Below are 21,201 nucleotides of genomic sequence, written 5' to 3'. Positions count from 1 at the left end.
CCTTTGTGGGGGCTGGTCACAGGGCACTGGTGGGGGTTGTCCATAGGTCATCAAACTGAGAAAGGAGATTTCAGAATAGAATGAAGGTATAAGTTTAAAATGGGGACTAGAAGGAACACGGGGAGGATGCATTAGTGGCCATGTTCCTGACTTGTTCTGCAGCTGGGGAGATGGTAAGGATCTCCTTATCTGGTGGAGTTCTGAGAGAATTTTAAGGGATACGAGGTGTTCCTTCAAATGGTCCAGAAACAAGAGATGAGAAACTATAAATTCTGTGATTTGGTTAAACATGAGTCGCTCCTTTCTAGTTAGTTGGCTGTGTTTTCATGCTGTAACAGCCTTAGAACCATTGAACATTACAGCCCAGAAAAACAGGCCATTCAACCCTTCCAGACTGTGCTGACCAATAAAACTAGCTAGTCCCACTGACCTGGTCTCATTCCATAACCCTCCAGACCTCTCCTATCCATGTATTTATCCAATTTATTTTTAAAACTGAAATTTGAATCTGCATTCACTACATCCGATGAAGCTCATTGCACACTCTTACTGCTCTCTGAGTGAAGAACTTTCCCCTCCTGTTCCCCTTGTACGTCTCCCCTTTCAGGCTAAAGCAATGACCTCTCGTATTTATCTCTCCCAATCTAAATGGAAACATCCTACTCACTTCTACTTTGCAAAGACTTTAAAAGTTTGTTTCTGCAGCTTTATTCATGTTTGTTTCAGGTCCACCTTCAACGTTTGGCGTAGTCGACAGGATCCCAAGATAAGAATCGCAGATCAAGTTTGGGCTGAATAAGTGGCTGAGCTGGTGTCAGAGCAACAGAGGGAGATAGGGCCCCCAGTGTAAATTTACCTTGACTTCCCACCATCGATCCCCGGTAGTCCAGGCCCTTGCCCAAGGTTGACCGGATTGCCTTGATCCATTAAAGGATCTGCAGGAACGAATATGGATTGCATGAGGTTAGTATGTTTTAATTGGGCAGCGAGTTCGGGATATTCAGTCAGTTCTCAACTCAGTCTATTTGGGAATTGGACAGTGAGGCGGGACTCGGGCTATTTGGGGATTTGAACTGAGGACTTGGTCTATTCAGAGTGGGGATAACTGGCCAGTGGGTGTCGTGCAGTTATTAGATTAAAGAGGAGACGGTCCAGATCCTGATCTGGAGAAATTTGGCGAGGCAGCCAGGAGAATCCAGCGAAATAATGTGTGATGAGGAGACAGAGAAACCAGAGATAAGATTAAGGGCAGCGCTGACTAACTGAGTGAAAAAGTATGGCCTGTGTTGGTGGGGGGGGGAATAAGCCATGTGAGCTTGTTGACAAAGTGGAAAAATCTGGAAAGGAAAAGCACAAGAAAGAAAGAACCGGTCCATCCTGGCAGGAAAGATCGGCATGAGTGAGGCCAGGTTTGGAGTATTGTGTTCAGTTCTGGTCTCCAAATTATAGAAAGGATATAGATAAGGAGAAGAGGGTGCAGAAAAGATTTACAAGGATGTTGCCTGGCTTACAACATCTAGAGTACAGAGAAAGATTAAGGAGACTGGGACTTTATTCATTGGAATGTAGAAGGCTGAGAGGGGATTTGATAGAGGTATTTAAAATTATGAAGGGAATAGATAGACTAGACATGAGTAGACTCTTTCCCCTGAAGGCAGGGAAGGTTGGAAGAAGAGGGCATGAGTTAAGGGTAAGGGGGCAAAACTTTAGGAGAAATGTTAGAGGTGGCTTTTTCACTCAGAGTGGTGGCAGAATGGAATGATCTTCCAGAGGAGATAGTTGCAGCAGAGTCCTTTCTGTCATTTAAGAGAAGGTTGGATGTATCCATGGATATGAGGGGGTTGGAGGGTTATGTGCGGAGAGTGGGAGGGGGCAGCTGGTGGAGTTGTTCAAGTGAACCGGCACGAACTCGAAGGGCCGATATGGCCTGTTTCCGCACTGTAAACTGTTATATGGTTATATGGCTTATTGATGTTGTTTGAGGGAAGCGATTTTGATCAGACTGGCGATAATCGAATTGCCCAATCTCCACGATGTCCTCGTGGTTTCCCTGCTGTGTGTTGTTGGGACTAGAGATAATGTCGCTCAGAAGGTGCTTCAGAAGTCATGAACAAGGCCAAAATCTTCCAGTCACAACCATTTTAATTCAATGTCCATTAAGATACAGGTCAGACAGGGTTTTTAACCAGCCAGCCCAGTGTTACGAGCCCAAAGGACTCCAAAACCTAGCACCAATAGATATTCACCATGACAAGTAATTACTTATTTTTAAACATGAAAACAGAATCAAATTTTAACTTATCACTATTAACTTAACTACCCAACTCAACCCCCTTCTAATTCTAAGCGCACGTGTATGTAATGTGTGTGTAAATTTAAGAAAAGTTCTTTGGTTCACAGTTCAATCTCACTTAATCACCTCAATGTCTTGCTGATGAAACTTGCCCCATCAGGGTTCTCCAGATGATGACCTCTTTCTTTCAGACTATCACAGAATTCCTTTCTGTTCCACTTATTCCAAGAGAAACATCAGACAGATAGCACTTCCAGCCATCCGCCACCCTGGAGCTTCTGTTTTAGTTCCAACAAGCTTTTCCTGCTGACACTGTTCAGCTGTCTCTCTCTCTCCATCTGAGATTTCAACTGTTAGCCACATGTCCTTTTCTCTCTCTCTTGCAAAACCCCCTCCTTCTCCAGTAAACAATAGGAGGAAATTGTTTTAGGTAAACAAACCTCTCAATGACCTTTGAGTGAGCACTTTGCAGAGAGGTCAGAAATGTTTAAAACAGATGACCTAACTCCAGTCCATTCATTTCATGACATCATTTCAATTAGCACCTACTTGTGAAACATGCCTCGCATTCTCCATAGTTTCTGTAAAGTCACTGAATATGAATTCTTCAGTATTTCAAATAAGATCTGTTTTAAAATGTGTGTGTATGTAACCTACTCTAATTTTACCAATTTATCTCCCAAAAACATTCCCAAATATTGCATCACACCAGTAAGTACTCCTGTTAGAGAGAAACCCTCTGCCCTCTCCCTGTCACTTCTCAGCTCTTTCTCTCCTCCCCTCCCACCTGTACCCACCTATGACCTTTGACCAGTGACCCTGTGCTGCTCCCCTGCCCTTCCCTCCTTTTCCTTCAGGTGACTGCCTATTTTCCACATTCCTGAAAAAGGGCCCAAATCCAAAGCATCGACTGCCTTTCACTTCCCGAGGCTGCTGTGTGTCTGCTGGGTTTCTCCAGCACTAATGTGCATTGCATCGGTTTCCTCCCACTGTTTGAAACGTACCAGAGGTTGTAGGTCAATTGGGGAGCACGGGCTCATGGGCCAAAATGGCCTGTAACAGTGCTGTATTTAATTGTAAAATTTATATTTAAAAATTTAAATGTATCTTGTGTCCTGCATTAGACCCCAGCATCTGCACACCCTCATCACCTGAAAATCCAGAGGTTGCAGCATCAAGTTTTAAACTTGATCAGTTTCACAAACCAAAGGGGACTTGCACAGCGAAGTCTCATCGTGCAGTGAACGATGCTGACATTTCCTGGCTGGTTTATGATCTCATCACAAAAGCCCAGCCATGCAGGCACTGGGTCAGAGGTCACCCCCACAGTCACCTCAGCAGGAGGTGCAAAATGCTGGAGCAACTTAGCAGGTCAGACAGCATCCGTGGAAGGCAATAGACGGCAGGATCCCCACGCTCAGAATAGCAGGGAAAGAGAGCAGAAGCCCAAATAATCGTGTGGGGCGAATGAGATGGGGAGGAGTTCAGGCTATTGGTGGAGGTGTTTTAAAGGACATTCAGGCAATGGCATGCTGTTGGGTGGGAGGTAACGTCATCCAGAAAGTGCTTTGGAAGTCAAGAACGAGGCCAAAATGTACCGGTCACAGCCATTTTAATTCATTGACCATCAAGGTACAGGTCAGACAGTGCACCAGCCAGCCCAGCAAGTACTCCTGTCAGAGAGAAACCGTCTGCCCTCTCCCCTGTTGTTATGTATTCATAATATAGTAATCCATAAGTACACAGAGACATGAAGCTTCTTTAGTGGTTTAATAGAATTGAAGATGGTTCCCCAGTGCACAGTATACACGAGTGACAACATCATCACCATTAAATAAATGCTTTGTGAAAGTAACACTTAGACTATTAACTACGTTGTGCCCCTAGACGAATGATGGGGGATTACAATTACAGAATAGCATAAAAATGAGAGGCTAGACTGGCCGGTCACTGCACATAGTCCTTCAGTCATTCTGGAGGACCTCTCTCTCTCGGATCGTCTTAGAGAGGTAGAAAGTGTCGGGGTACTTCCTGACTTTTCTAGAAAGTATTTGCATTCTGGGGTGACTCCTCCCTTGCTGGTAAGGATGGTGAACTGTCTTTGGCATACCTCATTGCGACTTTGAACAGGACTGAGCTGTTGGTGGGACGTAGTGTAGGGCTGCTCTTTGGAACCATAGGGCTGCACAGTTGAGGGATGCTTGGTTGAGCAGTCAATATTGAAGGAGACTCATTTTCTGAAGTTATTTCTGGAATGTCAACAGTAGGTTCTGGAATCTCATCAGGGAGAGGAGGTGACAGAGGAAAGAAGAGGGGAGAAGGTAAGAAGTATTTACTAAAGGCACTTTCTGGGGGCCTAAAAGTTGGGAGATGAGTAAAGAGGTGGGAAGGTAAGGAGTATTTTTCAAGGCACTTATCTGGGGGCTTGTTGATCACATCAGGAGGGGAAAGGAATCAGGGTGACCGTTGGAGGAGTGAAGAGAGAGGGTGTTGGGAAGGTAAGGCATATAAAAGGGCACTTACCGGGGCCTAGTCAAACAGTCGGGAGAGGAGGCAACAGGTAAATTGGCTAATTAATCAATTAAAAATTAAATGATTAATTGGATGATTGTTTAGAGGGCCAATAAATAGATGGGGAGGAATAGGGAGTGGCCAGCGAGGAGCAGCCCGATGAAGGAATGGGACACCTGAGGCTTTGACTTGAGAGGCTTCGACACAGAGGTGGAGGCACAGGTAAGAAATAATAGAGGGGGAGTTTTTCCATTCTTTTCATTTAATTTTATTTAGACACAAAGAGTTTGATTCAGGTAGAGAAGGTGAGCTCAGACCTGTGACCTGCTCCTCCTGTGCTGTGTGGGAGCTCAGGGATACTGTCAATGTCCCTAGGGACTATGTATGCAGGAAGTGTGTCCAGCTGCAGCTCCTGATTGACTGCGTGTCAGCACTAGAGCTGCGAATGGACTCACTTTGGAGCATCCAGGATGCTGAGATGCTGCTGGATAGCACCTTTAGTGAGTTGGTCACACTGCAGTTTCCAAGGGTAGAGAAGGATAGGGACTGGGTGACCAGCAGTAAGAAAAGTACAAGGAAGGTAGTGCAGGAGTCCCCTGCGATCATCTCCCTGCAGAACAGATATGCCGTTTTGGATATTGTTGGAGGAGATGGCCCACTAGGAGAAGGCAGCAGTAGCCAAGATTATGGCACCGTGAGTGGCTCTACTATGAGAGAGGGCAGGAAAAAGAGTGGTAGGGCAATAGTCATAAGGGATTCAATTTTAAGGGAATAGACAGGAGTTTCTGTGGCTGCAAACGAGACTCCTGGATGGTATGTTGCCTCCCGGGTGCAAGGGTCACAGATGTCTTGGAGCGGCTAGAGGACATTCTGGAAGGGGAGGGTGAACAGCCAGTTGTCGTGGTCCATATCAGTACCAATGATATTGGAAAAAAAAGGATGAGGTCCACAAGATGAATTTAGGGTGTTAGGAAGTAAATTGAGGAGTAGGATTGTTACCCGTACCACAAATAGGAACAACAAGATAGCTGGAATGAATTTGTGGCTTGAAAGGTGGTGTAGGAGGAAAGATTTCAGATTCTTGGAACATTGGAATCAGTTCTGGGGCAGATGGGACTTGTACAGACAGGACGGGCTGCATCTGGGCAGGGCCGGGACCAATGTCCTTGGGGGTTTGTTTGCTAGCGCTGTTGGGGAAGGTTTAAACTAATGTGGCAGGGGAATGGGAACCAGTCCAGAGAGTCAGAGGGGTGTAAAAAGATGATAGAAGCAAAGGGTGGCAAGGTGTAAAGCAATAGTAACGGGCAGGTAAGACCGGGGAAAATATCAAAAAGAGATACTTATTTACATAATGGTAAAAGGGTTAAGAATGTGGCTAAACTAAGTCTGAAGGCCTTGTGTCTCAATGCAAGGAGCATTCGTAATAAAGTGGAGGAATTGGATGTGGAGATAGCTATTAATGACTATGATATAGTTGGGATCACAGAGACGTGGCTTCAGGGGGACTGTGACTGGGAGCTGAACATTCAGGGTTACTCGACATTCAGGAGGGATAAACGGAATGGAAAAGGAGGTGGGGTAGCATTGTTGGTTAGGGAAGAGGTAAATGCAATAAAAAGGAATGACATTAGCTTGGAAGATGTGGAATCGATGTGGATACAGCTGCAAAACTCGAAAGGGAAGAAGACGCTAATGGGTGTTGTATACATGCCACCTAACAGTAGCAGTGAGGTTAGGGAGGGGATTAGGAAGGAAATTGGTAATGCGTTGAACAAAGGGACAGGAGTGAGAATGGGTGACTTTATTCTACATGTAGATTGGGTGAACCAAAATGGCAAGGGTAAGGAGGAAGAGGATTTCTTAGAAGGCATGCGGGATTTTTTTCTAAATCAGCATGTCGAGGAACCGACGAGGGAACAGGCCATTCTAGACTGGGTAATGAGTAATGGAGAAGGGTTAATTAGCAATCTTGTAGTGAGGAACTCCTTGGGCAAGAGTGATCACAATAGGGTGGAATTCTTCATTAGAATGGAATGTGACAGAGTTGATTCAGATACAAAGGTTCTGAATTTGAAGAGGGGTAACTGATGGTATGAGATGTGAACTGGCTAAAATAGATTGGCAAATGGTACGTAAAGGACTAACGGTAGAAATGCAACGGCCATCGTTTAAGGATAGAGTGGAGCAAGTACAACAGATGTACATCCCAGTTTGTAGAAAGAATAAATGAAGGAGGGAAGCAAGTCCATGACTAACAAGGAAAATCAGAGAGAAGATCAAATCCAAAGAAGCAGCATATAAACTGGCCAGAAAAAATGATATTCCTGATGATTGGGAGAAATTCCGCAGAAGAGGACAAAAGGATAAATTAGGAAAGGTAAACGAGAATATGAGAGGAAGCTGGCAGGGAACATAGAAAATGATTGTAAGAGTTTTTATAGATACGTTAAGAAAAAGAGGTTGGTTAAGACAAATGTGGGTCTGTTGCGGACAGAAACGGGTGAGTTAATCATGGGGAACAAGGGTATGGCAGACTGTCTGAATGACTACGTTAGTTCTGTCTTCACCAAGGAAGACATAACTAATCTTCAGGAAATTGTTGAGGATCGGGGACCTAATGTGAGGGAGGGAATAAAGGAAATAATTGTAAGTCAAGAGGTTGTATTAGTTAAATTGCAGGGATTAAAGGCGGATAAATCCCCAGGGCCGGACAGTCTGCATTCAAAAGTGCTGAAGGAAGTAGCCCAGGAAATAGTGGATGCATCAGTGATAATTTTTCAAACCTCCTCAGATACTGGATTAGTTCCTGGATTAGTTCCTGAGGATTGGAGGAAGGCCAACGTAACCCCACTCTTTAAGGCAGGAGGGAGAGAAAAACCTGGAAACTACAGACCAGTTAGCCTGACATCGGTCGTAGGAAAGGTGCTAGAATCGGATATTAAAGATGCAATTGCAGTACATTTGGAGAGTAGTGGTATCATTACACAGAGTCAGCATGGTTTTGTGGAGGGACAATCATGTCTGACGAATCTAATAGAGTTTTTTGAGGATGTAACCAGTAGAGTGGAGAGGGGGAAAATCAGTGGATGTGGTATATCTGGACTTTAGTCGGGCATTTGATAAGGTTCGGCACTGAAGATTAGCGTACAAACTTAAAAAGCATGGTATAGGAGGTATGGTATTAAGGTGGATAGAGAATCGGTTGAGGGACAGGAAGCAAAGAGTAGGTATAAATGGGTTCTTTTCAGATGGCAGTCAGTGACTAGCAGGGGACCGCAGGGCTCCGTGCTTAGGCCATAGTTGATTATAATATATATCAACGACTTAGATGTGGGAATAGATAGCAATATCTCAAAATTTGCAGATGACACGAAGTTGGGTAGCAGGGTTGGCTGTGTTGAGGATGCTAGGAGGATTTGGACAAGTTAGGGGAGTGGGCCAAGATGTGGCAGATCCAATATAATGTGGATAAATGCGAGGCTATCCATTTTGGAGGTAAGAACTGGAAAGAGGACTATTATCTAAATGGTATCTGTTTAGGAAAAGGGGAGATGCAGAGAGACTGTGTTGCTGCGCACCAGTCATTGAAAGTGGGCGTGCAGATACAGCAGGCGGTGAGGAAGGTGAATGGTATGTTGGCGTTCATAGCAAGAGGATTGGAGTACAGAAGTACAGGGATCCTGCTACAGTTGTACATGGCCTTGGTGAGACCACACCTGCAGTATTGCGTGCAGTTTTGGTCACCTTATCTGAGGAAGGACATCCTAGCCATGGAGGGGGTGCAGAGAAGATTCACTAGACTGATACCAGGGATGGAAGGACTTGCATATGAAGAAAGATTGGATAGACTAGGCTTATATTCTCTGGAATTTAGAAGATTGAGGGGGGATCTTATAGAAACATATAAAATTCTGAAGGGTTTAGACAAACTAGACGGAGGTAGGCTGCTTCCAATGGTGGGAAAAAACAGAACCAGGGGTCACAGTTAAAGGAGAAGGATAAAGTTTTTTGGACTGAGATGAGGAAAAATTTCTTCTCTCAGAGGGTGGTAGATCTGTGGAATTCTATGCCACAGGAAGTAGTTGAGGTCAGTTCCTTGTCAATATTTAAGAGTAGGTTAGATTTGGCCCTTGTGGCTAAGGGGATCAAGGGGTATGGGGAGAAGGCAGGAACTGGGTACTGATCAGCCATGATCATATTGAATGGCGGTGTGGGCTTGAAGGGCAAAATGGCCTACTCCTGCACCTATTTTTCTATGTTCCTATGTCGTGATTGATTGGGATACCCATACGGTTAGAGGGCTGGATGGGCTGGAGTTCGTTAAATGTGCTCAGGATTGTTTTTCTAAATCAGTTAGGGAATGAGCTAGGTCAGGTAACGGACATTAATGTTGGAGAACCAATTGGGTCTAGTGATCATAATTCTGTTAGTTTTAGGGTAGTTTTAGGGAAGAGCAAGGAGGGGCCTAAAGTTGAGCTTCTGGATTGGAAAAGAGCAAATTTCAAAGGAATAAGAAGGGATTTGGGGAGTATTGAGTGGGACAGGATATTTTCAGGTAAGGATGTTAATGAAAAATGGAGGATATTCAAAAAATAAATTTTGAGGGTTCAGAATAGTTATGTCCCAGTGTGGATCAAAGGAAAGGCTGGAAGTCATAGGGAGTCTTGGTTTTCGAGGAATATTGGAAATTTGGTTATGAGAAAAAGGGAGGTGTACAAGAGGTATAAAGAGCAGGGAGCTGAGAAGTTGAAGGAGGACTACAAGGAGTGTAGAAGGAATCTTAAAGAAATTAGAAAGGCCAAAAAAAGGCATGAAGAGGCTTTGGTTGACAGAGTAGAAATAAATCCAAAGGGTTTCTATAAGTACATTAAAAGTAAAAGATTAGTGAGAGATAAAAAGTGGACCCCTTGTAGATAGCGAGGGTAGGCTGAGTGAGAAGTCTGAGGAAATGGGGGAAATTTTGAATGATTTCTTTGCCTCGGTATTCACTAGGGAAAAAAATGTTGAACCAGTTGAAGTCAAGAAAAATAGTGGGGAGGTCATGAAGCATATAAGGATAACCGAGGATGTAGTGATGGCGGTGTTAAAAAAGATAAAGGTGGATAAATCTCCCGGACCGGACAAAATATTCCCTAGGACACTCAGGGAGACTAGTGGACAGTTAGTGGGGCCATTAACAGAGATATTTAGGATGTCACTGGCCACGGGGGTGGTGCCAAAGGATTGGAGGGTGGCGCATGTGGTTCCTCTGTTTAAGAAAGGGTCCAAATGCAAACCTGGGAATTATAGGCCTGTAAGTCTGACGTCTGTGGTGGGCAAGTTGATGGAAAGTGTTCTGAGGGATGCTATTTACAAATTTTTGGAGGTACAGGGATTGATAGGGAGTAATCAGCATGTTTTTGTCAGGGGTAGGTCATGCTTGACAAACCTGATTGAGTTCTTCGAGGGGGTTACAAAAAAGGTTGATGAAGGGAAAGCTGTGGATGTTGTCTATTTGGACTTTAGTAAAGCTTTTGTCAAAGTTCCCCACAGGAGGTTAGGAAAAAAGGTGGAGGCATTAGGTATAAATAAAGAGGTAGTGAAATGGATTCAGCAGTGGTTGGATGGGAGGTGTCAGAGAGTAGTGGTAGAAAATTGTTTGTCCAATTGGAGGTCGGTGACTAGTGGAGTTCCTCAGGGATCGGTCCTGGGTCCACTATTATTTGTTATATATATTAACGATCTGGATGTAGGGGTGGAGAATTGGATAAGCAAGTTTGCGGATGACACAAAGATTGCTGGTGTTGTGGACAGTGAGGTAGATTACCGTAGATTAAAAGATGATTTAGGAAGGCTGGAGGTGTGGGCTGAGAAATGGCTGATGGAATTTAATACAGATAAATGTGAGGTGCTACATTTTGGAAAGGCAAATTTAAATAGGTCATATACATTGAATGGTAGACAATTGAAGAGTGCAGAGCAACAAAGGGATTTAGGAGTTATGGTAAATAGTACCCTCAAGGCTGATACTCAGGAAGATGGTGTGAAGAAGGCATTTGGAATGTTGGCCTTCATAAATCGGAGTATTGAATTCAAGAGTAGGGAGGTTATGATGAAATTGTACAAGGCATTTGGTGAGGGCAAATTTGGAGTACTGTGTACAGTTTTGGTCACCAAATTATAGGAAAGATATAAACCAAATAGAGAGAGTGCAGAGAAGGTTCACGAGAATGTTGACAGGATTTCAGGGTCTGAGTTACAGGGAAAGGTTGTACAGGGAAGTTGAGAGGGGACTTGATAGAGGTGTTTAAGATTTTAAAAGGGACAGACAGAGTAAATGTGGATAGGCTTTTTCAATTAAGAAAGGGGGAGATTCAAACTAGAGGGCATGGTTTAAGATTGAAGGGGGAAAATTATAAGGGGAACATGAGGGGAAATTTCTTTACACAAAGGGTGGTGGGGATGTGGAATGAGCTTCCGGCAGATGTGGTCGAGGCGGGATCATTGGTTACATTTAAGGAAAGACTGGATCGTTACATGGATAGGAGGGGACTAGAGGGGTATGGACCAGGTGCTGGTCAGTGGGACTAAGAGGGTGGGGATTTGCTACGGCATGGACTAGTATGGCTGAACTGGCCTGTTCTGTGCTGTCAGTGGTTATATGGTTGTATGGTTATTGTATGTGAGTAGTGGGCGTGACCCTGGGATCATCCACTGCTCTCAATTGGCTTAAAATACCTTGAGTACATAGAAAGATTGAAGAGGTTAGGTCTTTATTCATTGGAACGTAGATGGTTGAGAGGGGATTTGATAGAGGTGTTTAAAATTATGAATGGAATAGATAGACTAGATGCAAGTAGACTCTTCCCCCTGAGAGCAGGGGAGGTTGAAACAAGAGGACACGAGTTGAGGGTAAGGAGGCAAAATTTTCGGAGAAACATTCGAAGATGTTTCTTCACTCAGAGAGTGGTGGCTGAATGGAATAATCTTCCGGAGGAAATAGTTGAGGCAGAGTCAATTCTTTCATTTAAAAGGAGGCTGGATATATACATGGATAAGAGGGGGTTGGAGGGTTATGGGCAGAGACTAGGTGGGGGGATCTAGCGGAGTTGTTTGAGTGAACTAGCATGGACTTGAAAGGCCGAGATGGCCTGTTTCCATGCCATAAACTGTTATATATGTGCTATTTCCATATTTTAGTTTTCACCAGTATAAAGTAAGAACAAGGACTCCATTTTTAAGGATAACTCTTCTCACCAATAGACCCCGGCAGTCTCTCACTTCTAGAGACCTAGTAGGTTTACTGGGAGATGTTGATTGTTTCATTTGACAGCCAATGTTTGGGTGTACTGTAGAAAGTCTTGTTCTTAGGTTACATCCCCCAAACATCAATTCAGCTGGTGTTCTCTTGGTAGTAGATTGAGATGTGTTTTTATAGTTCAACAAAAACAGAAAATATGCAATTTTGGAGTCCCATGATGCATTTACCTGTTTCTTAGTCTTATTGCCCTTTTGAAGGTTTGTACAAAATGTTCTGCTTCCCCATTTGAGCTTGGGTGGTCGGGTGCTGACAAGACGTGTCATGTTGTTATTGTGTTGGAATTCATTAAAAGCCTCCAATACAAACCGTGGTCCATTATCAGAAACTAGTTCAATCGGCAATCCATATGATGCAAATATACTTCGTAGTCTTTCAATTCTCTGGTCTGTTGTTGTTTTTATCATGTGTGACATTACTGGCCATTTTGATTATGCATCTACATCAATAAGGAAGTTTTCTCCCATAAAAGGACCAGTGAAATCAATATGAGTCCTATTTCGTGGTCGTGAGGACCATTTGCAAGGGTTAGCCTCAGCTTGAGGGGCTTTGGGTTGCATATCTTGGCAAATGCTTCATCTCCTTACCATTTGTTCAATATTAATGTCATTTGAGGACCACCAGACATGCATACGTGCCAGTGCCTTCATTTGAACCATCCCTGGGTGATTGTTGTGGAGATCTGATTGGCCTGGTTCCCCACAATAAACAACCTTCCTCAATCAATATTTCATGGTGCCTTGTATAATAGGGTTTTATTTCTTCCGATATCATTTCGGCCTCGGGCCATCCATTTGCTGTGAAGTAAAAGACCCTTGATAAGATGGCTTCTTTTTGGACTTTCCGAGGGCGCTGAATTAACAAGCACTGGTTCACACCCCTCCCTAAGAAGGTTGAGGCGGTTCAAACCTTCGCTAAGCCATGCACAGTGAAAGGGCTGCAGGAATTCACCAGTATAATAAACTTTTGACTCCAGTTCATACCACCAGCAGCAGCATCCATCATGAGACTCCTCTTTGTGCTAATGACCAGCAAGGCAAAAGACATTAGGACGAGGAATCCTCTAGGGCATCCAGAGGGCCAAAGATGCGCTAGCCAATAGCACCCTTCTGGTCCACCCCAGTCTGGAGGCACCTACCGCTCTAACTGTTGACATAGTGGTAGGGGGCCTGCTAGAACAACTCATCGAGGGTCACCTTCGCCTTTTTCAGCAGACACTTCCACTCCCCAGAACTCAAATACAGCGTTTTTCTACTGGGAGCTGTTAGCGCTGAACCTGGCAGTAAGAGATCACCGTTACTTTTTGAAAGGCCAGCAATTCAGGGTGTTCACTGACCACAAGCCACTGACTTTCACTTTCCATACAGTCTCAGAGTTGTACAGTATTTACTTATAACTACTAATACTATAACACATTAAGTAACCTAAGCCCAACTATGAGTGAATATACTTGTATGTGTTTGTGTGTGTGTGTGTGTGTGTGTGTGTGTGGATACCCAAACCATTACAGCTTAGGCACAATTCTGGAAAGTTATTCCAAAGTCAATCTTAGAAATTCACTGTTGAAACCCAGGCTTTTAAACTGTTGCACAGAAGTAATCATGAAGAAGGTGAGAGAGACTGAGTGACCAGACTGCCAAAAACTCACAAATCCTTGTTGAGTTGTTTCCAGAAAAATGTCCTTTCACATGGATGGTTGTCAGAACTTCCCTTTTCCTTGTGTAGGAGAAACAAAATGAGTGACTTTCACAATGCTTCCAGAACCCAGGCACTGGTCAGTCAAAATGACCATCACAATGGGCACAATTCACTGCAGTCATTCTTCTGCTTCCAAAACCCAAATACAGGTCTATCAAAACAACCTTTCCTTTAGTCAGGGTGGAGTTCGATAATTCCCCTTCAAAATGACTTTTCCTTTGGTCACGGTGTGGTTCAATCATTTCCCTGACGGGGAGAATCAGCCAAATTATCCATCACCACACAGTCACTGCAGCACGGTTTATAAGAGGGTTGCCAATCACAGTGCCTGTTCCCATAATGTATTTCATTTACATAACTTTCTCCACCTGTGTTGCTGGGAAAGCATCACATTTCCTCGCTCCTCTTCAAAGTAGTGAATTTGTTGCATCCTGTACGAGTTTGTGGCCACCCCAGACTCTCCAAAGCTGGGAACGGTTGGTGCAGCTCGATTTGTTAACCCTTAAAATGACACTGAAATTAAATGGGAGCTCATAACACCTCCCACCAATCAAGAAAACTTAACTGCAGCCTACATGTTGGGAAATACCACATTCTCTGTTGTTGCTTAATATAAATACAAACAAATAAAACGTTTTTTAGTAATATTGCAAACAACGTCTTGAAAGGCAACTAACAATTGCTTTATCCTTGCCTTTAATATTGAGATATCATTAAATCCTAATCCTGCAGAATTAGACTCCAGTTTAATGATCACCTTTGTTTTTCATTTTTCTCAAGAACATCAAGGGATTATGGGTCAGTAAACACAACACTTGGTCCCTGAGCTGTGCAGATGAAAATGTCAAAATGCTGCAAAGCCTCTGCAAGGGAGAACACTTCTTTCTGTCTGGTAGAGAAATTCTTTTGCTGTTCATTGACTTTCTTGGATAAGTAAACCATTGGAAGGTCAATATCATCACAGCCATTCTAGTGTAATAATTCCGCTCCTGCAGCTTCATCATTTACATCGACTGCTTAAAGAAAATGGCTTCTCAAAGACAGTGACAAGTACAGGCTGGTGACATAAAATGGCTTTCAGTTTATCAAATGCTTCCTGACAAAGTTCTGTTCAAACAAACTTTTCACTCTTCTTCAGAAGGTTAGTCAAAGGAAAGGAGATGTCAGCAAAAGTTTTATAGAACTTTCTATATTACCCTACCATTCCCAAAAACCCAACAACTTGGTCACTCCACAGTAGAGAAAGATAGGGACTGGGTGACCATCAGCAAGAGCAGTAACAGGTAAGGAGTGCAGGAGTCTCCTGTGGTCGTCACCCTCCAAAACAGATATGCCACTTTGGATATTGTTGAGGGAGATGGCCCATCAGGAGAAGGCAGCAGTAGCCAGGATCATGGCACAGTGAGTGGCTCTGCTGTATAAGAGGGAGGGAAAAAGAGTGGTAGGGCAATAGTTATAAGGGAACTGACAGGAGCTTCTGTGGCCCCAAACGAGACTCCCGGATGGTGTTTTGTCTCCCAGGTGCAAGGGTCAGGGATGTCTCAGCGGCTGCTGGACATTCTGAAAGGGGAGGGTGAACAGCTGGCTGCTATGGTCCATATTGGTACCAAAGAGATAGGAAGAAAGTGGGATGACATGCAAGAAGCTGAATTTAGGGGCTAGGAGATAGGTTAAGGAGTAGGACCTCATGGCCTTTCACACTACCCCACCCTGACCACCCGCAGATTGGAGGAACAACATCTCAATTTCATCTGGGCCCCCTCCAACTCCAGGGCATGAACATTGAGTTCACTGCGTTCCATTAATCAGCTTGTCTTCCCCCTTCCACCACCCTTTAACTAGTTATTCCAGTTCCTTCTTCCTTTCCCTCTCCACCTAGCCTAAACTCCTCCCCTTCCCCCACCCCCGCCGTGGTGTTTCTCCTCCTTCTCCACCTATCATCTCCCACTCTCACCACCCCCCTACCCCCCTTCCCCCTTTTGTTTGGACATCTCTCATGCTCTCCACACCTTAATGAAGGGCTCAAGCCAGAAACGTTGGTTCTGTATCTTCATCTTTGCTATATGAAGGCACTGTTTGACCTGCTGAGTTTCTCCAGCATTTGTGTGTTTTTTCAGGACCTCAAAAGTAATAATCTCAGGATTTTCATCGGTGCCATGAGCTAGTCAGAGTAGAACTAGAGGGTAGTTAGAATGAATATGTGGCTTGAACAGTGGTCCAGGAGGGAGGGTTTCAGTTTTTTGGGGCAGATGGGACCAGTACAAACCGTAAGGTCTACATCTGGGCAGGGTCAGGATCAATGTCCTCGGGAGATTTAAACTAATGGGGCAGGGGGATGGGAACCTACAAAGATAAATGAGGAAGATGGTACAGAACCAGAGTTAGGAAAGAGGAAAAGAAAAATAGAGGCAGAAAGGTCAAAAACAAAAGATGCCAATTCTAAAAGGGCAATGAGCAGGCAGGTCCCTTATCTGAATGCCCGTAGTATTAGAAACAAGGTTGTGAATGAGGCCCAAATCAGTCCCCAGGCATATAATTTAGTGGCCTCACAGAAACACGGTTGCAAGGTGGACATGATTGGAATTAAATATTCAAGGTATTAGGTACAAAAACATAGACAGGATGGTAAAGGTGGTGGGGTGATGCTCTTAATCAAGGATGAGATCAGGGCAATAGTGAGAGATGATACAAGATCTAAGGAGCAGAAGGTTGAGTCCATCTGGGTAGAGGTTAAGAATAGTAAAGGGAGAAAAAAAAATCACTGTGGGAGTTGTCTATTGCCCACCAAATAATACAGTGGCACAGGCAATTAGCCCAGAGAGAGTTGAGGCACGTAAGAACGGAATGGCAGTTGTCGTGGGGGACTAACTTCCACGTAGATTGGGAAAATCAAGTTGGTCGAGGGAGTCTGGAGGATGACTTCATTGAATGCATCCGTGATAACTGATCTTGAGCAGCATGTTAAGGAACCAACAAGGGAGAATGCCGTTTTCGATCGAGGATTGTGCAATGAGATCGGTGCAATTAATGATCTAGTCGTTAGGGACCGCTTGGAAAAAGCGATCTTAGTATGATTGAATTTCTCATGCAGATGGAGGGTGCAATCATTAGATCTAAAACTATTGTATCATGCTTGAACAGGGGAGACTACAACAGGATGAGGGAGGAATTGGTCAGCGTGGACTGGGAGCACAGGCTAGTGGGCAGAACAGTTGAGCAACAGTGGAAGATTTTCACAATGCTCAAGAAAGATATCTTCCTGTTAACTAAGGGCAGAAAGAGAGGGAAGCGTCAGCCTTGGTTATCTAAGGAAATGAAGGAAAGTATAAAATTAAAAGCTCATGTGTACAAAGTAGCCAAGAGTAGTGGGAAACTAAAGGATTGGGAAAACTTTAAACGGCAATAATGGACAATTCAACAAGAAATAAGGAAAGGGGAGAGGATTATGAAGATATCAAAACAGATAGCAAAAAAATGTTGGAAGATTAGAAAGGGAGATTGAAACTGAGTAATGAGGAAATGGCCAAGGCAGTGAACAGATGTTTTGTGCCAGTCTTCACGGTGGAAGACATGTCCAGCATGTCAAAGAGTGGCGATAGGGATATGAAGGGAGGTGAGGGCCTCGTGAACAGTTGGGAACGAACGTGATTGACACTTTGACGTTGTCACGTGGGGTGATAGTGATTGAGTGACAGGTCCCTAACGTGACTGTGGGTGGGTCAGGTTGGAAGATGCACATCCTTTTAATGTCACAGTGAAAAGTTGATGTGGGGAAGCAGTTTATCTGCACCCTACTGAGGCTCTTTGGACAGAGCTGTTTCTGGACCATTAAGGATTCTGGGTAATAATGTGGTCATCGACCTCCCAAACAAAAACTACTTCGAACTTTCTGCTCAAAAATGTGAACTAATGCCTGCTATATCTCTCATTATCATGTGTTTACTAAAATGTTGTTCATAGAACTCGACCCCAGAGAACAGTAAATCCTGGGTTCATAATATGTTCCTTCTCTCTAACATGTGTTGACTTTTTTTTCCATCGTGCTTGTTTCTCTGTGCTAAATTACACCTTCGATGTGTCTACCTGTCTGTGTTGATCCTCTTCACAGTTCAGGACACTCCACGGATTGTCGTGTTGCTGGCCATGTGTCCAGGGTGTGTCGTCCTGGAACATTGGCTGCGGAGAATGCCTCACTCCCTCTCACTCCACCATCTTGTCTTCACAGGGTTAAGAAAGTGGCACGTTTCCAGGCAGGAAACTTCAGACAACGCCACGTTGTGGTCTGACCCTCCGACTGGACTCCTTGGGACCATAGTATCAGCCAGATTTCTCGGTGGATTATGAGCGGAGATCACTTAACGGACAATCCCTACACCCACTGAGTGTTTGAACTGGACTTCAGCCAATTAGTGGATATGGAGGGTCAGGTGACCAGTGATACGGCAGATATAACATTCCAAAGTGAAGTGTGTGATGAGGAGGGGCTTTCTGTGGACTTACTGGAATCGTATCCCTGCGCTCACCCTGGGGAGAGACTGTTCCCCTGTTCCGACTGTGGGGAGGGATTCGCTAGCTCTGACGCACTGCTGCAACACCACTGTATCCCCACTAGGGGGAGTCCATTCCCCTGCTCTGACTGTAGGAAGAGCTTTCAAGCCTCTAAGGACCTGGAGGAATGTGGGTGTGTTCCCATTGGGAAGGGTCTGTTCACCTGCCACGTGGGTGGGAAGGGGTGTGTTCCACCTGGGGAGGGTCCATTCATCTGCCATGTGTGTGGGAAGTCCTCCAGCCTCCTCCAGCACCTGAACATTCACTGTGGGGAGAGACCCTTTAAATGCTGTGTGTGCAGGAAGGGGTTCTCTCCATCCTCTCTCCTGCTGAGGCACCAGAGAATTCACACCGGGGAGAAACCGTTCATCTGCTCCCTTTGTGGGAAGCGATTCTCTCGGCCCTCTGACCTGCAGGCACACCAGCGGGTTCACACCGGGGAGAAACCATTTACCTGCTCCCTGTGTGGGAAGGGGTTCTCTCAATCATTCAACTTGCTACAACACCTGAGAATTCACACTGAGGAGAAACCGTTCGCTTGCTCCCAGTGCGGGAAGCGATTCTCTCGGTCCCCTGACCTGCGGATACACCAGCGGGTTCACACTGGGGAGAAACCATTCACCTGCTCCCTGTGCGGGAAGCGATTCTCTCGATCCTCTGGCCTGCAGGCACACCAGCGGGTTCACACTGGGGAGAAACCATTCACCTGCTCCCTGTGCGGAAAGGGGTTCTCCCAGCCTTCTGGTCTGCAGGCCCACCAGCGGGTTCACACTGGGGAGAAACCTTTCACCTGCTCCCTGTGTGGGAAGGGGTTCTCTCGGCCCTCCAACCTGCAGGCACATGAGTGGCTTCACACTGGGAAGAAGCCATTCACCTGCTCCTTCTGCGGGAAAGGGTTCTCTCAGTCCTCCAATCTGCAGGCACACCAGCGGATTCACACTGGGGAGAAACCATTTAGTTGCTCCCTGTGCGGGATCAGATTCACTCATTCCACCATCCTGCGGAGACACCAGAGTGTTCACACTGGGAAGAAGCCGTTCACCTGCTCTCTGTGCAGGAAGGGGTTCTCTCGGCCCTCTGGCCTGCAGGCACACCAGAGAGTTCACACTGGGGAGAAACCATTCACCTGCTCTCTCTGTGGGAAGGGGTTCTCTCAGTACTCTGGCCTGCGGGCACACCAGAGAGTTCACACTGGGGAGAAACCGTTCACCTGCTCCCTATGTGGGAAGGGATTCTCTCAGTCCTCTGGCCTGCAGGCACACCAGTGGGTTCACACTGGGGAGAAACTGTTCACCTGCTCCCTGTGTGGGAAGGGATTCTCTCAGTCCTCTGGCCTACAGGCACACCAGCGGGTTCACACTGGGGAGAAGCCCTTCAACTGTTCTGTGTGTGGGAAGGAGTTCTCTTTTTCCTCTGCCCTACGGAGGCACCAGAGAGTTCATACTGGGGAGAAACCATTTACTTGTAGCAAGTGTGGAAAGGGATTTGCCCATTCCTCCTCTCTGCAGGATCACCTGAGAGTTCACACAAAGGAGAAACCATTCATCTGCTCTCTGTGTGGGAAGAGGTACTCTCAGTCCTCCAACCTGCGGTTACACCAGAGAGTTCACATGGAGGAGAAACCATTCACCTGCTCCATGTGTGGGATGGGATTTGTTAAATCCACTAACCTGCTGAGGCACCAGAGAGTTCACACCCAGGACTAACCTTTCACTGGTCTCTGTGCAGGTCAGAATTCTCTCCCTCCTCCAGACAGCGGGTGCAACAGTGCCTTTACACCGAGGAGAGACCGTTTTCTTGCAGCAAGTGTGGGAAGGGATTTGCCAATTCCTCTTTGCAGGCCCATCCTAGAATTCATACCCGGGAGAAACCATTCGCAGGAAGGAGTTCACCAGCTCTCTGGTCTGTGGGGACACCAGTGTGTTTACATGGGGAGAGGGTGTTCACCATGGACAGTCAGCAACTTTTCCCTTTGGTAAAAGCATCACACACCAAAGGATGTGTGTCTAAGGCAGTGGTTCTCAACCTTTTTCCACTCACGTAACACCTTAACTAATCCATTACTGACCACAGAACACCTATGCCACTGGTTTAAGGTGAGGGGGGAGGAAAGAAGTTTAAAGGAAATGTTCGGGGCAAATATTTTACCCAGAGACCAGAGAGTGCCTGGAATGGACTGCCAAATGTAGGCAAACCCAAGAATATGGAGGGAGGTGGGTCATGTGCAGGCAGCAGTTTAGTGTAACTTGGGCCTCCTGTTCAGTACAGACACGTGGGCCGAAAGGTCGGTGTTTCAGAGGCCACAGGTTGAAGTATTTTTGTGTTGATGGTGATTTTTCCCTGTAGCCTGAGCTTCTCCCCATCTTGCACTCCCCATTCTGGGGCAGAGCGTTCCCTCTGACAGGAGAAGTGTGGGGGAGCTGGGGGAAAGGAGTCAGAAAGATGAGAGAAAGAGAGACTCAGAAAAGGGGGTGAATGGAAATTGAAACTTAATGTTCATGCCGTCTGGTTGGAGAATCCTGGGATGGAATACAAGGAGTTGTCCCTCCAGTTTGTGGTGGGGTCGACGATTGGGGTCCAGATTGTTGTTCCGATGGGATTTTCCTTTCAGCTCTAGCTCTGTGTGTTTGTATTATCCCCAGTCAACCTGCTGCACCTGTTCATCAGATTTTTCATCTACACTGCATCAGATCTCCTGTGTCACTTCCCCTTTGTACTTGCTGGACTGGCTGGTATGGACAAACCCTGTCTGACCTGCACCTTGATGGACATTGAATAAAAATGGCTGCGACTGGAAGATCTTTTGCCTTGTTTTTGACTTCTGAATCACCTTCTGGGCAACATTATCTCTGCA

At 45.4% G+C, this 21,201-nt stretch overlaps 1 protein-coding gene and 1 long non-coding RNA gene across 2 annotated transcripts; one reads left to right on the top strand and one right to left on the bottom strand.

Annotated features, from left to right (window-relative positions):
• Positions 1 to 86: 86 nt before the first annotated feature.
• Positions 87 to 21,144, top strand: LOC138752016 (zinc finger protein 227-like). The gene is made up of 3 exons (XM_069915173.1): positions 87 to 173; positions 727 to 963; positions 18,025 to 21,144. Exon 3 carries the CDS (start codon positions 18,215 to 18,217, stop codon positions 20,051 to 20,053), a length of 1,839 nt encoding a protein of 612 aa, XP_069771274.1. The 5' UTR covers positions 87 to 173; positions 727 to 963; positions 18,025 to 18,214; the 3' UTR covers positions 20,054 to 21,144.
• LOC138752024 (uncharacterized) lies at positions 693 to 3,603 on the bottom strand. Its single transcript, XR_011350319.1, has 2 exons — positions 3,445 to 3,603; positions 693 to 935 (listed from the first exon to the last, which is right to left on the bottom strand). It is a non-coding gene; the product is annotated as an uncharacterized lncRNA (long non-coding RNA).
• Positions 21,145 to 21,201: the final 57 nt, after the last annotated feature.

Source organism: Narcine bancroftii, chromosome 1 (genome assembly GCF_036971445.1).
Source record: "Narcine bancroftii isolate sNarBan1 chromosome 1, sNarBan1.hap1, whole genome shotgun sequence".
NCBI lineage: Eukaryota > Metazoa > Chordata > Chondrichthyes > Torpediniformes > Narcinidae > Narcine > Narcine bancroftii.
This window is presented reverse-complemented; position numbering and strand designations above follow the sequence as displayed.

What these genes read in the sequence shown, in the direction of transcription:
- LOC138752016 (XM_069915173.1), top strand. Translation starts at nt 18,215, where the DNA reads ATGGAGGGTCAGGTGACCAGTGATACGGCAGATATAACATTCCAAAGT.